General features: G+C 49.8%; 1 protein-coding gene across 2 annotated transcripts in view; it reads right to left on the bottom strand.

Moving 5' to 3' along the window:
- Positions 1 to 1,247: 1,247 nt before the first annotated feature.
- Positions 1,248 to 14,158, bottom strand: part of Smad6 (SMAD family member 6) — an 83,208-nt gene continuing 70,297 nt past the window's right edge. The window contains exon 4 of one of the 2 annotated variants that reach the window (XM_008836350.2): positions 1,248 to 2,207. In XM_008836350.2, coding sequence (XP_008834572.1) covers positions 1,675 to 2,207 — 533 coding nt within the window. In that variant the 3' untranslated portion in view covers positions 1,248 to 1,674. The remainder of the gene's footprint in view (positions 2,208 to 14,158) is intronic. The other variant, XM_029565011.1, reaches the window with a different exon arrangement.

Below are 14,158 nucleotides of genomic sequence, written 5' to 3'. Positions count from 1 at the left end.
AGGACAGATTTGCTCTTGGTCAGTCTTGTGGGCCACTTGCTCTGAAGAAGCCCTGTCATTAGAAGCCCAAGGGACATCCCTCTGGAGAGGAACTGATATGGAGAGGATCCCCAACCCAGTCAGCCTGAAATGGTTCTAGCCCAGAGCCTAGCTTGACTACAACCCTTGCACAGACCCTGGCAGAACCACCCAGTTCCTGACCCAGAGTGATGGTGGGTGGTGAAAAATGGTGATTTAGAGCTGTTACCGTGGGATAATTTACTTATACAGCTGGAGATTACACATAGGCCTTTTCAAGAGCTCTTCATGTTAATGTAAATCTCCAAGAGAAAAGACGTGTGATGGAATATTCCTCTGAGGTATTTGGCAGAGAGGCTTCTTCTGTGAGGGTATTTTCCAGAAAATTCTGATCTCATATATTTCTGGTCCGACAGTGAGAAGGAACTTCCTAACACCATCTGTGTCATGAGCTAGCCATTTATCTTTCCAGAACCCCAAAATGCCACATTTACAAATGAGAAATATGCCTGCTTTTCACTATTAATGCAGCCCATGGGGCAATTTCTGAACTTCTTGGTATATATAAGAGGTTGGGAGGAGTAGACTGTCCAGGTCCTAAGAGAGGCCTCACCCTGGGGCTCAAGGTAGGAAGGTCTCAGTCTTTCTTCCTCAAACTGTGGTGAGAGATGGCCTCTACTTTGTGCATAGCTCTGAGATGGGAGACATGGACCTGAACCCCTCTCCTCCATTGAGCTGGCAGGGCTCAGTCTAGGGAATGACCCTCCCTCACCAGATTGGGAATTCTTCTAGGTCAGGGCAAGAATCTCCTCCATCAGACCTGAACAGGGCAGGAGCCTCCCTCATCCTCCCTCAACCCTGTACTATGTCTTTCTCTTTTCCCCCATCCCTCTGCAGTGGACACACCCCAGCCTTGGGCAAGAAAGAACAAGCCTTCCTCTGTTTATGGACAAATATACCCCCTTCCTTTACTTTTGTTAAGACAGGGTCTTAAGTATCCCAGGCTAGCCTTGAACTCCTTACATAGCAGAGGATGACCTTGAACTCCTCATCTTCCTGCCTAATCCCCCAAACTCTGGGATTACAGGGATGTGCCACCATGCTAGCTGCCCCCCAACACACTTCAATTTATCCCTTCTACTCCACATCCAATAAATGTTAAGTAAAACCAAGTTCCTATGAAGGCTCCTCTTTGTAAAAAAGAAGACAGCTTTAAAAAAAAAAAAAGCTGTAATGCGAATACTTTATTATTGAGTGACTGTTATTAGCTTTTCGTCTGGGCATTAATATTTCAAAAACCAAACATCAAACCCAGGCTTTTCCACCTAGTTCTGCTGTATCATTTTCTTTAAAATAAAAAAAAAAAGGAAAGAAGAGGGGAAGAAAGAAAAAATATATCTGTATTGAAAGAATTATAAGCCAAAGTGCGTCTTTCTTGTTTGTCCATATACACACATTGCACCATACATAAATAATTACATTGTAAAAATGACTCCATAATTACAAGTATAATATATATTTCCATATAATATATAAAACTTTATATTAAATCTAGGTAGATGATATCTGGGGAGGGGGTAATGTCCGTGGGGCGGCGTCTCTGGGCACTGGCCCCTGGAGGTGGGGGGACTTTGCAGCGCGGTGGCAACCGCAACGCTATCTGTGGTTGTTGAGAAGGATCTCCAGCCAGCAGGGGCAGGAGGTGATGAACTGTCGCGAGTAGCAGGGTCCCCAGCCCTTGGCGAAGCTGATGCGCACGCTGTGCGGGTCGTAGGGGCCGTGGGCGGCATCTGCGTGCTGCAGCAGCCCCGAGCGCTCGAAGTCGAACACCTTGATGGAATAGCCGGGGGGCACCTTGCGCACCACCAGGGCCCGGCCTCCAGGCGCGTCCAGCGTCGGGGAGTTGACGAAGATGGGGTGCTCGCCACGGTTGTAGGCCCACACGCCATCCGGCTCCTTGCTGAGCAGGATGCCGAAGCCGATCTTGCTGCGCGTGCGCCGCACCGACTCGCTGCGTTGCTCCAGGTTGAGCTGGCCCAGGCAGAAGCCGCTGCCCTGAGGTAGGTCGTAGAAGATGCTGACGGCCTGGTCGTACACCGCATAGAGGCGGCCCACGCGCGTCCGGTGCTCCCAGTACGCCACGCTGCACCAGTGGCTCGGCTTGGTGGCGTCTGGAGACATGCTGGCGTCTGCGGGGCAAGCACAGGCAAATGGCCAGGTTATTGAGGGCGCAGAGGGGATTGTCCCGCCTGGACAGTGGAGGCTGGGCGAGGTTTTCTATGGTCTGCCGGCATGTGAGCATACACTGTGTGCCAGGCACCAAGTAATTTAGCACACAATAGGGATCCCTCTCTTAAAATGTTTTAAAATGTGGGGGGGGGGGCGTTGGCATTATGTGTATATGAAGGAGGTCAGAGGACAGCTTGTAGGAGTCAAGTTTTCTTCTTCCACCACGTGACTCCAGGGATCAAACTTAGGTCATCAAGCTTGGTTACAAGTGCTTTACCCAAGGAGTCATCTAACTCATCCCTCCCTGCACACACACATGCACCACCACCACATACACAAAGGTGGTGAACCTACAGTGTGCAAATCAGGGTGCTTACTATGTCCTAGGTTGTGGGATACACAGCTATTAACCACACCCAGCTCCTGCCCACCATAATTTTACACCTAGGAGAGAGAGAAATACCAGCAAACCCAAGGACCAGCCTTCAGCCTACCATACTTCACCCATAGGACCCAGTGTCTGCAAAGCACCCACAGCCTGCCCAAAGTGCACAGAGGCCCTGCCAGGATGTGATGGAGAACTCAGTCCAAGACTCCACCCAACAGAGCTCTTAAAGGGGCCTCTAGCATAAGGAGAGGATAGAGTGAGGGTCACTTAGAGACAGGCATGGTGACATGCACTTGCTGAACTAGGTACTCTGGAGGCAGAGGCTGGAAGATGGCTTGAGCCTGTGAGTTCAGGACCTGCCTGGGCAACAGGATGAGAACCCATCTCCAAAAAGAGTACTGCTGATACTCCCAGCCTCAGCCTCAGTCTCCCACCAAGCTGATATGGTATGATTCTGGTATGTTTTTCCAGAAACACAGCAAAGTGGGGAGGTCGCTAAGTGGGGAAAAAATGCTCACCAAAGAATCTGGATGTTGTCAGTTCTGAGGTGTGTGCTGTTCCACTCTGGGTTTCAGTTTTCCCATCGTATGGCAAAGGAGTGGCCTGGTTGGTCCTTAAACCCTGTCCCACTCCAATGTGGGGGATTTCTGCACGTCTGAGAACCAGATACTGCCTTGTAGGGCAGTCCCAGACCCTCTGCTCTCAGGTGTAGCCAGCTTCTGAGTCTCTGCTTTGGACTCACAGCTCCAAGAGGCAAGTGGGCTCCACAACTGCCCACTGAGCTGACATAACCCACTACATCTGCTTCCAGCTGGGGTCTTCAAAATAACCCAGAACCCCATATTCAGCTCTTTCAAGTGAAACTGGCCAACAACCAACCTAGACCCAGAAAGACAATGATCATTGGGCCATGAGGCCAGCTCTGCTGCCTCCATCCCTGGCTCTGAGCCCCAAGATACCTCACACACCAAAGGCTGCCTCGGCCCTAGCAGGAAGCTGCCCAAGGGGCCTCCTGTAGGCTGCATGGTTGGGTGGCTACTATGGACTGGACAAGAACCCTATGAACAGGCCCCTCACTCTCTGCTTGTCTCTCAGGTGCCAGCCACAGGTCCCCCCATTTGTTGAGGATATTGAAGTCTTCACACCAGCCCAAAGGTCTCATCATTTTGCCTCGGGGACCATCTAGGCCACCCACAATTCCAGCTAAGAGTCAAGAGGGAAGATAAAAGAGACATTTGCTGCCCTCAACTACGTGCTCTCAGCCACTGGGCACAGAAAGCCCATGGTAGACAACCAGGCTACAGATACCAGGAACAGCCAGGTCCTGAGCACCAGCCTTTCAAGCTACTGTCCTCTGCCATGCCCATCTGGCAACAAGATTCCAGCAATGCTCAGAGTCAGTAAGACTTCCTCTAGTGAGCCAGGCCCCGGCTTTACTGGGGGCTTCCTATGAGCTAAGTGCTACCTTCACTAAAGCCCTATTTCATGTGCTACACACCACAGAATGCTGGAGCCAGCCTCAGGAGACAGCATACTTTTTTGTATGTGTGGTGCCAGTGATGGAACCCAGGGTGGCCTCGCACCTGCCAAACAAGCTCTGACCCACTGAGCTACACCCATGCCCTAGGTTAGCCACGCTAGAGGGAGCTCTTCTCCATCCTCCAGGCAGTTCAGGACAGGTTCCTCCCTGAAACATGCACTGGGCCAGTCTCTTCCCTTCTTTAAGCCTCAGTTTCCGTATCTGTAATGGTCACTGTTCTAAGGGTCTGTGAGTCCTGGAGGTGCTTGCTTCACTCTCTTACTGAGGAAGGGGTCACTGATATTCCCTTCATAGGTAAGGTGGGTTGAGCTGGATTGTACGTCCTCAGGCCCGAGTTCCCTAATTCCAGGAGGTAAATTGCTGCCAGTGAGGATTCCTATTTGACCACCTTCTTGGTCACCTTAACTGTAGCCCTCTCCCCAGGCCTGGACCAGGCATCTGCTGTGGGTCAGTGACCCTGGGACTGGCCTACATATCCCACACTCTTTACACAGGAACTGTATAGATGGGTTGTCTCCCTGTCCCCAAGAAACAAAACACATCCCAGTGTCCACATACCCCATCCACAGAAAGCTTGTCCATCAGATGGGCTTAGCTTCAGAACTGAGGGCAGTGCAGGGGTGATGGGCAGGGGCTTAAGGATCCCGAGAGTGAACCACCCACTCTCAGGCTCAGGTTCCCCAGGATTCCCAGCTATCATCTCATTTAGGGGGTCCAATACCTAGGACTTCCTAGAGATGTACGTGATGTGTGGACATTTGGTGGGACATTGCTGAGGATGAACCCAGGTCCTCAGGCATGCTAGGCAAGAGCTCTACCACTGAGCTACACATCAAGCCCAAGTCACACTTTAAAGGGGGTAGAGGGTGGCCTGGTACAAGGCTTTCATCTCTGCTTTATTTTGTCCTATGGGGTCTTATTTTACAACTTCTCTTTTTTTTTTTTTTTTTTTCGTTTTTTTTTTTTTTCGCCATGAACCAAGGAAAACTTAGTCTAAAAAGAGCCTGTAGGATCCATGAATTCAGTCCAGTGGCCTTTTACCTGGAAGATGGTATCCCAGGGAGTTAGAGTGACTTGCCTAAAGACTCATGGCAGAGGGTACAAAGCTGGGGCCACCAGAATTTGAGATCCCTGAATCTAACTCTTCTCGCATGAGCCAAAAGCACTGACAGACACAGAGCAGAGGCTGTGGCCACTGACTGGATGTGTAGCCAGTATATTTATTAGTTAATAATCATTTTATTTATTATTTTTTATGTGTATGAGTATATTGCCTGCATGTAGGTAGGTGCATTTGTGTTGTACAATGCCCATGGAGGTTAGAAGAGGGCATTGAATCCCCTGGAACTGGAGTTGTTAGCCACCATGTGGGTGCTAGGAATTGAACCCAAGTCCTCTGTAAGAGCAGCCAGGGCTCTAACTACCAAGCCATCTCTCCAGCCCTCAGTCTCCCCTTACAACCAATCAATGAGGATGTAAATCAAGCATCTGTTGGACCCTCCCAGGCAAGGGTCCTCAAGCTTAGAGGTGCCATCCTGAAGATTTCAATAGGACAATGGGTGGCAGAGTGCTTGGAGCATGCTATAGGCACTATAGGCACCTAGCCCGTGCGGTGATGAACCACCTCTGCAAGTGAAGGAATGAAAACTGAAGGTCTAGAGTAAAACTAAGCCCTGCTGTGGTTCCATGCTCACAACCAAATCCCTGGGAACTCAGATTTCACAAGGCGTGTCTGCCACAAGCTAATGTGCCTCTGTGACAGTGAGCCAGCAGGCTGCACCCCTGAGCCCATTCCACTGCACTTCCCCACTCCACCCACCAGGTATAGTATCAAGTAGAAAAATCCTTTTTCTCTGTAGGGCTGCAAAGCTCTGGTCCTGTCATCCCCCATAGCCACCAGCCTAATTAGGAACCAGCTCTTTAATTGCAGATAAATACCAGGGAGTCAGACTGGAGTAAAGCAACATCAAAGATGACCAAGGCCTGACCGAAACTCCCGCTCACTCCCCCTCTGCTCAGGGTCTGGCCTAGTTCCCAGCCAGCTCTAGGTCCCGCTGGGAGGGTTGGGTAGTAGGGAGGAAAGGCTCTAGAAGTCCTGCCTTGTAGCCAGGATCAGCAGATTTCCTCCTTTCTCAGTCTCAGTCTTTCCATCTGAGCAATGAGGAAGTAACTTTAATGTTCAACTCTTAGTTTCTGTTCCCAGTAGCTCTAGTCCCCTTGCCTAGAGACCTGCTCAGACATCTACCAACAAGAGGATGGTACAGATTCCCACAAATCCTGTTCAGCCAAGAAGGAACCAACTCCCAAAACATGCAACAGTGTGGACCACCCAGAGTGCACCTACTGAGTGAAAGAAGCCTCACACAGAAGACCCACTGGCAGCCTGGGGCAGGCTTTGCACTGACTAGGGCAAGCAAAGCAGGTGATAGGAAGCTGAACAGCAAGAGCTGGGGTATAGTTCACAGGGAAGAGTGCTTGCCTAGCATGTTCAAAGCATCAGGTTCCACCCCCAGTACTGCCAAAAATAAAAAAATAAAAATTTTAAAAGGAGAGAAAAAGAGTCAGTGGCACATGCCTTTAGTCCGAGCACTCAGGAGGCAGAGGCAGGTAGATGTCTGAGATTGAGGCCAGTCTTGTCTACATAGCAAGTTCCAGGCCACCTGGGGCTACAAGGAGATCCTATCTCCAAAAGACCAAATTAAAAGGTGGGGGCAATTTAATAGGGCAGGGGCATGGGGTGAGCAGGAAGAGGGGCAGAAGGAACTTTCCAGGATAAGGTGATGTTTGGTATCTTGATAGGAATGATGGGAATTGGGGATAATACACAGTCAAGTCACAACCCAAATTTTGGTCTAGATATGACTCCTCTGAAAAGCTTCAAAAGAAGAAAGTGGCCCACTCTGTGGCCCTCCTCCCTGTCTCTGGCCTACAGTGGTCTTGGGAGGACTCCAGGTGGCCCAGGGAACAGACCCCAGCCTCCCAGTGGCACCCACATTCCTGCCACCAGAGGGTGGTGGCTGCCTGCTCAGCCCCAACAAAGGCCTTCTCCCTGCACAGCACACCCCGCCACAGGCTGGCATGCCTCCTCCAGGCCTCTCTGCCCAGCCTCAGTGCCTAGAGCCCAACATGTAATTTTGTTTGTGGGGAGGGGGGCGGGGTACTGGGGCCTCAAGGGGGCCAGCAGAGTCTGGAAGATGGGGGAGGGTTGAAATCCCAAGAAATGCCTTTAGCTTCTCCGAATCAGCAATTTTCTGTGAAAACAAAGGGCAGGAGTATGTTCCTGTGTGCTCCCCCTCGGCCCCCAGCTAAAGCTTGAGTACACTAGAGTTTGTTTTCCTGCCCTCCCCTTGCCTTTTGGTCACGCTGCCCTGGGAGGCCATCCCAAGAAGGAACCAGAAACATGCCCTGAATAGATGGGAAGACAGAGCATTTGTAGGAGGCCCTTTGGTCCTAGGGCCTAGCTGGGTAGCTGATGCCCACCATATTCTTAATTTTTGCTGGGCTTCACGCCTATCTGGGTCATAGCACCCTCCCTGCCCTTTATTAAACAAACAAACAAACAAACCAGACCTGCTTAGCATCCAGCAGGTTTAGCTGTTGGGGAACACTGAGAAGAGGGGCAGGCTCTCCATAAAACAGAAAGGAGAAGCCACTAACTAGCACAGGGTCACACAGCAAGCTGGTGGCTTGCTAGGGCTTCCTCTCAGTTCTTTTCATGGGGCCTCTCACCCTTCTAGAAAACTTTTTCCTCTGTCCCATGTCATGCCTGTGGCTTCAAGTTCTCATCGTTCTCATCGGCCAAGTTCTCATCGTTCTCATCGGCCAACGGGCAGCTTTTCATCAGTGGCTCCCAAGCCTGGGAGCAATTAGGCAGGCCCTGCATCTGGTTAACCTAACACCCCTTTTAAAGCCTTGTTTGCCCATTAGATAAGCAGTTTTTGTTATCAAACTTAGGGGAAGAAAGGAGTTTCCACTGAACTCCTCTTTGTCCTTTGGAGTCAAATGGCTTTGGGGTTTGCAGGCAGTCTATGGAGCAGCATTCATAAGTAGCTTGCCTTCCTTGCAGGGGAGGGAGGCCCAGTGTCGTCGTCCCCCACTCCCCCACCCCCGGCTGCCACAGTAAAGCAGAGAAGGAATGTGTACAGGGCCATGTTAATGGTCAGCAGCTTAGAGCAAGCCGAGCCTCTGCTGTCCAGAAGCCAGCCCAGCTGACAGGAGTTCCCTCCTCCTTGTTCCCACCCACCTCCCCAGTCCCCACCTTAGCGCCAGCACCTCTGGCTCCCAGAGGAAGCCCGGGTTCCAAGAGGAAGTTCCTAATCGGTCATTATATCATGGGCGGTCTGGCCACTGCTGCTGCCTGCCTGTGTTGGGCCCACCTCAGGGGCTCTATTGGTTGCTGGTCTTCACGCTGTAGATCACCACCTTCCCATCTGGAGGTGGCCACTCAGCTGCTCAGCCTGAGGGACTATGATGGGTTAAGGAGAGGGAAAATGCTAGCCAGAGGCAGAAGGAGGACCAACAATTTGCATTCCGGTGGCTGAGGACTGAGGGGCAGACACGGAGGTCCAAAGAGGTGAAGTGACAAATTGCGGAAATTAGCAATGTGGTTGGGACCAATTAATTGTCTGCTACATAGATAGTGCTGGGTTATAAGCAAGACTGCCTATATGTGAACCCCAGCTCTGCCAGCAATAGTAAGCAGCCCTGCAGAAGCAGAAAATATTCTAAAGAAAGGCACTAATACCCCTCCCTTAGACTATCAGACTAACAATGGTCCCTAAAGATTTGGAATTTCCCCAGGAATCTCATGCTGGGAGAAGGAAAAGGTTGAGGCCTGATGCCAACCAGAGGGCGAACAGAGGCTTCACACAGTTTTGACAAGTTGTCAGACCACTTTGCAGGAGAGAATGGAGCCCAGACAAGGCTGGATTGTCAATGAGTGGGACTACACCTTGACCAGGACCAGGACGCCTTGGCTTTACATACATTTGCCGTCTATTTAAACTTGATCCTCATGTCAGGACCCTAAAGATGGACTCGAGGGGGTCCACACTGACTAATCTCCTTTCTTTGCTTTTCTCTACTGCTTTTCTGTTTAACTGGCCTACTGAGGTCAGCTAGTGGTACCTAGCTTGTCAGGGCTACCAGGCCTAGCTTGTATCCTAAAACCCCAGTAACACGATGATACCTCAGCCAAGGGATTTTTGCCCCTCTGGGCCTCAGTTTCCTAAACTGTAAAATTAGGGTGTGATTGGTGGTTACTTCATGGTGTATTGTGATCAATTTCAATTGCATCAGACTAGGAATGGAGCAGCCTGGAGTGGAACAATTATCGGGACTCAACGCTATTGTCACCACAAAATCTTATCTACATAGATTATTTGCGTAAATTATATAATGCATAAGGGTATTCATGTTAGGTAATAACCCTAGCAGGAAAAGATGTGCCAATGGAGTTGAGAATCAAAGGGATAATAATAACCACAAAAATTTAACTTAATTAATTTATTTTTATTTTATGTGTATGAGTATTTTGCCTGCATGTAAGTGCACCCATGTTGTACAATGCCCGTGGATATCAGAAGAAGCCATCAGATCCCCTGGAACTGGAGTTACAGTTGGTTGTTAGCCATCATGTGGGTGCTGGGAACCAAACCTGGGTCCTCTGTAAGAGCAGCCAGTGCTCTTGATCACTGAGACCATCTCTTCAGTGCAATAGTAGTAATATTATTAATAATAAACCAGTCACCATTGAAGAAAGGCTTTATCAATACCAGGCAGAGAGTGAAGCAGGTTAAATATAACTCAGTGGACATACTGCTAATCCTCTTGCCTCCACCCATATGTGTCTGTCTGTCTGTCTGTCTGTCTGTCTGTCTGTCGAGGCTGAAGGTCAACCTCAGGTGCTGTTCTTCAAGAGCTGTCCATCTTACCTTTGGAGTCAGGGTCTCTCACTTAATCTAGAGCTTTCTTCTCCTGCACTGGGATTACAGGCATATGCCACCCTGACCAGCTTTTATGTGAGTGCTAGGCATCAAATTCAGGTTCTCATGCTTGGATAGCAAGTACTTTTATTGACTGAGCCATGTCCCCAGACCCAACCCCTCCCATTCTAAGATGACAGAGCTGCCGTAAGTCAGGTACATGCCCAAAGTCAGTAGCCAAGAAGTTGCAGCATTGGGATTTGATCTCCTGTCTATCTAGGTTTAGAGATGGGGAGGGCCCTTGGCATTACTCCCGTGTTTGCTGCCAATTCCAGAGGCAGCAAGGATAACATCAAAGGCACTGTGTCACAACCTTCCAGCTCTGCTCCAAGCTGTTATGCTGGGCTATGCAAAGGTGGAACGTTAAAAAGGGGTCCTCTGGGCTGGGGGCAGAACTTAGTGGTAGGAAGTGCTTGCTTAGTATGCTAAAGGCTCTAGGTTCAATCCCCCAGCACCTTGCCCACCTTCCTGGGAGAGCAGAAAGGATTTTCAAATGGGATCTCTATCCACTACCTAGAGAGTCTCCTACTGCCCTGGAAACATGTGCACCTTGAGTTTCTTCCCCACATTCAAACACCCTGCTCCTCCAAACCATAGCACAAAGCATTTTCTAGATGAACCACAAAAGCAAGCAAGGCATACCAGTGGGACCGACATCCTCGGCATAAAAGATATGCATATTCCAGCACCCCAGGGACCCCAACTCTGGCCTGGCCCTGAGTGACTCTGCTGGGCCATTCCTGCTGCTCACCCCTCTAATCTTCTGGGTTGTCCTTATAGGCATGGTGCAGGAGGGCTTGGGAGCCAGAAGTCTTCTCTAAGGGCAGGCCCTGCAGAAAGGCCTTCCTTCTAGCCTCAGGGCCCCGACCCTGACTTGCCTAGCCTCTCGTTTCTGGAGAAACAAAGTGATGGCCTGGGCTGCTCTGGGTAGTGTTGCCATTCTTTCATCTCCTGCAGTATTCAGATTCTGAAAAGATGAACTTGACTGGCAGCCCTGACCAGAACAGGCTTCACCCTGATTCTCACCCCCAGGCTGTTCTGTGATTGCTCCCCAAGGGCAGTCTTCCCAGGAGCCACTGGCCCTACCACCCCAGCAGGCAAAGGGACCAGCCAGAGGACATCCGAGTCCACATCCATCACAACCCTCTGCTCACATCCCTCCTCCAGCACCCTGTCTTGTCCTGCCACCTAGAAAGACTATCCCCAAGCATGGACAGTGTGGCCTTCTTCTGAGGCTCCAGTGCTCAGAGGCAGGAGCTTGACAACAAATGAGTCAGTCATTCCAAAGAACCACAGGAAGGAAGGCAGGTGCCAGAGCCATCTCCTTCACCAACAGCAAGTGCGGGTGGGCAAATCAGGCCAGAAACATGGAATGAAACCCAACAACTTCAGCCTAAGAAAAGATCTTTTCACCAAGCCCATGGAGTGGGAAACTGCCCCAGTGAAGCAGGCAGGGAGGGAAAGATGGAAAATGTGAAAAGTAGCTAGAGAGAGAAGCAGCCTATGAAATCAGCGTGGAAAGAAACAGTTTCCTCCACAAAAGGCACTGAACTTTGCTCCCATTCCAAGGCCTCTTTTGTCTTAATCCCAAAGTCGGATGCTGAGCACCTCAGTTTGTTTACTTACTCTAGAACCACCTAGGGGTGGGGAGGGTTTCTTACTACCCTAAGATAGGGTAGTAAGAATGGGAAGCTGGGGACCTCCTCCACAGAGACAGCTCAACTTTGTGAGAAGGGAAGGGCTCCCTATGTCCTCAGGGGCCTATGCTGTCCCTTCAGGAACTGTGAGATTCCCACATAAACCAGGGCACTTACTGGTATGAGTAGTTCCTTGGTGAGGCTGGGCCTGGGTTATCCCCCTTTTTTTGGACAGGGTCTCACGTAGCCTAGGCTGGCCTTCCTATGTAGCCAAGAATAACCTTAAACTTCTGATCCTCTTTCCTCTACTTCCTAAATGCTGTGATTATAATTGTGCACCACTGAGCCTGGTTTATATGATGCTAGTGATCAAACCCAGAGCCTCCTGCATGCTAGGCAACCATTCTACCAACTGAGCCACATCCTCAGGCTTTCAATGTCCATGGTCACCATCTGAACCCAATCCTGACTTCCCTAGTGAACCTGAGGCCACAGAGAACAGCATCTCTGAGGGCCAGGGCCACCTACTAATAGGGAAGCAGGCAGGGTCCTTTCTTCAAAAAATGATTACAAATTTTAAGATGGTAAAGCAGAGCATTCAATTAAGCGGGGACCCCTTCTGGGCTGGGGTGGGGGAGGTGGCAGCACACACACAGGGAACAGCACTCATGAAGGTTCGCTTCCTCCAGGGAAGGGGGCAGAGAGAGGTCTAGCAATAGCCATGTGACCCATGCATGACTCGGGTTACCCTTCCCATGCCCCCAGCATTTGCTTAACCCGCTAGACCTGTATGTCACCTTCCTTGAGAAAGCCTTCCACAGCCCCTCTGAACCACACTTGATTGTCATTAAAATCTGCCTTGATTTTCATTAAAGAGACGTGATGTGTGGAAGAAATACCTCCAGATTCAAGTAAAAAGCCAAGATGGCTCAGTGGGTAAAGGCTAAGCCTGATGACCTGAGATTGATCCCCAAAACCCACATAAAGGTAGAAGGTGAGAATCAAATCCATGAAGTTGTTCACTGACCTCCACAGGACAGTAGTGGTGCACACACCCACATACAACAAGACACAAATGATGCTTCCTTTATGAATGGATTTTCCTACACTGCTGGACTGATGTTTCCTTAATTGGTCTTATGTATCTCTGGAACAGACTGGAGTCCCTTATAATAAAGCAAAAGCTAATATTGACCAGAAAGATCATTAAACCACCATTACATACTAGTATTTACTGTAGAATGTAGTAACATGAGATTTAAAGAGTCCCTACAAAAACATTGCAGATGACCTACTGGTTTGTCAGCTTATAGCTCTCCCATGGTGACTTATCTACCCAACTACTTACTGTTTGTGATATGTCTGTGGAAGCCACTCGGTACCAAGCATGCACATGAGTACTGGGCTGGCTTGTTTGACGGGAGTGGGAGGGACTGAGGAGGAACAGGCAGTTAATCTGTTCTTCCATTCCACCAGGCTAATCCCACATAGACCCATGCCCCATGCCTGATTTCTAAGCCAGGCAGGAGGCAGGCATGGCTCCCATAGCACTGACAACACATGCAGTGATGGCTCTGTCCTATTGAGGGTAATGGTGGGATACCCTTTCCAACTGTGGAGCCCATTGCTAGGCGAGTCCACTTTAGCTTAGGCCCTCTAAGGTTCAGAGGGGTTAGGTGAGTACCCTGTGGTCCACAGGTTAATGGTGAAACAGATCAGACCTCCTTTCCTGCTATTGTCTTCTGTGGAATATTCTGGAAGAGAATAAGCCATGGCCTCAGAACCAGCCTTGTATATCTCAGAGTAATTCTCTATTCTGTGTTGGGCTCCTTGGGCCCTCTGTGGGTCAGGTCAAGACAGCAAGAACTTGACAGTAACAGTCGTGACAGCCCAGTTTCCATCCCTAAGACTAACTTTCAGCAAAGACGGGCATGTGCCTTGTTTCCCATGATCCCATTAACAATCTTTGAATTCACCTGGAAAAGACAAGTGGCCCAGAGAGACAACAGGGCTGACCTCAGCTGAACACAAGGTCCAAGCACCTTCTGGAACTCTCTCCCTTCTGCAGAGCTATTTGCATCCAGGGAAACATGTGGGCTTGGTGGGAGGAGAGGATACTTTTTGTGAATCACAGGGAAGCCTTGGGGTTGGGGGGGGGGTTGAGAGTCTACCCTAGCAAGAAGCAGGCATACACAGACCCAGCAAAGCCTATGGGAGACTGAGAGTGGGTTCAATTATTCCTATGGCCTTGTCTCCAGTCACCCCACTGAACCCAGTCCCTGTTGAGCACCCACTGCCCACACAAACATCTAATTTGTTTTTAAATTTTAAAATTACATTTATTTATTTATTTATTTATTTA

This window comes from Nannospalax galili, unplaced genomic scaffold (genome assembly GCF_000622305.1).
Source record: "Nannospalax galili isolate Female #2095 unplaced genomic scaffold, S.galili_v1.0 scaffold54, whole genome shotgun sequence".
NCBI classification, from domain to species: Eukaryota; Metazoa; Chordata; class Mammalia; order Rodentia; family Spalacidae; genus Nannospalax; species Nannospalax galili.
This window is presented reverse-complemented; position numbering and strand designations above follow the sequence as displayed.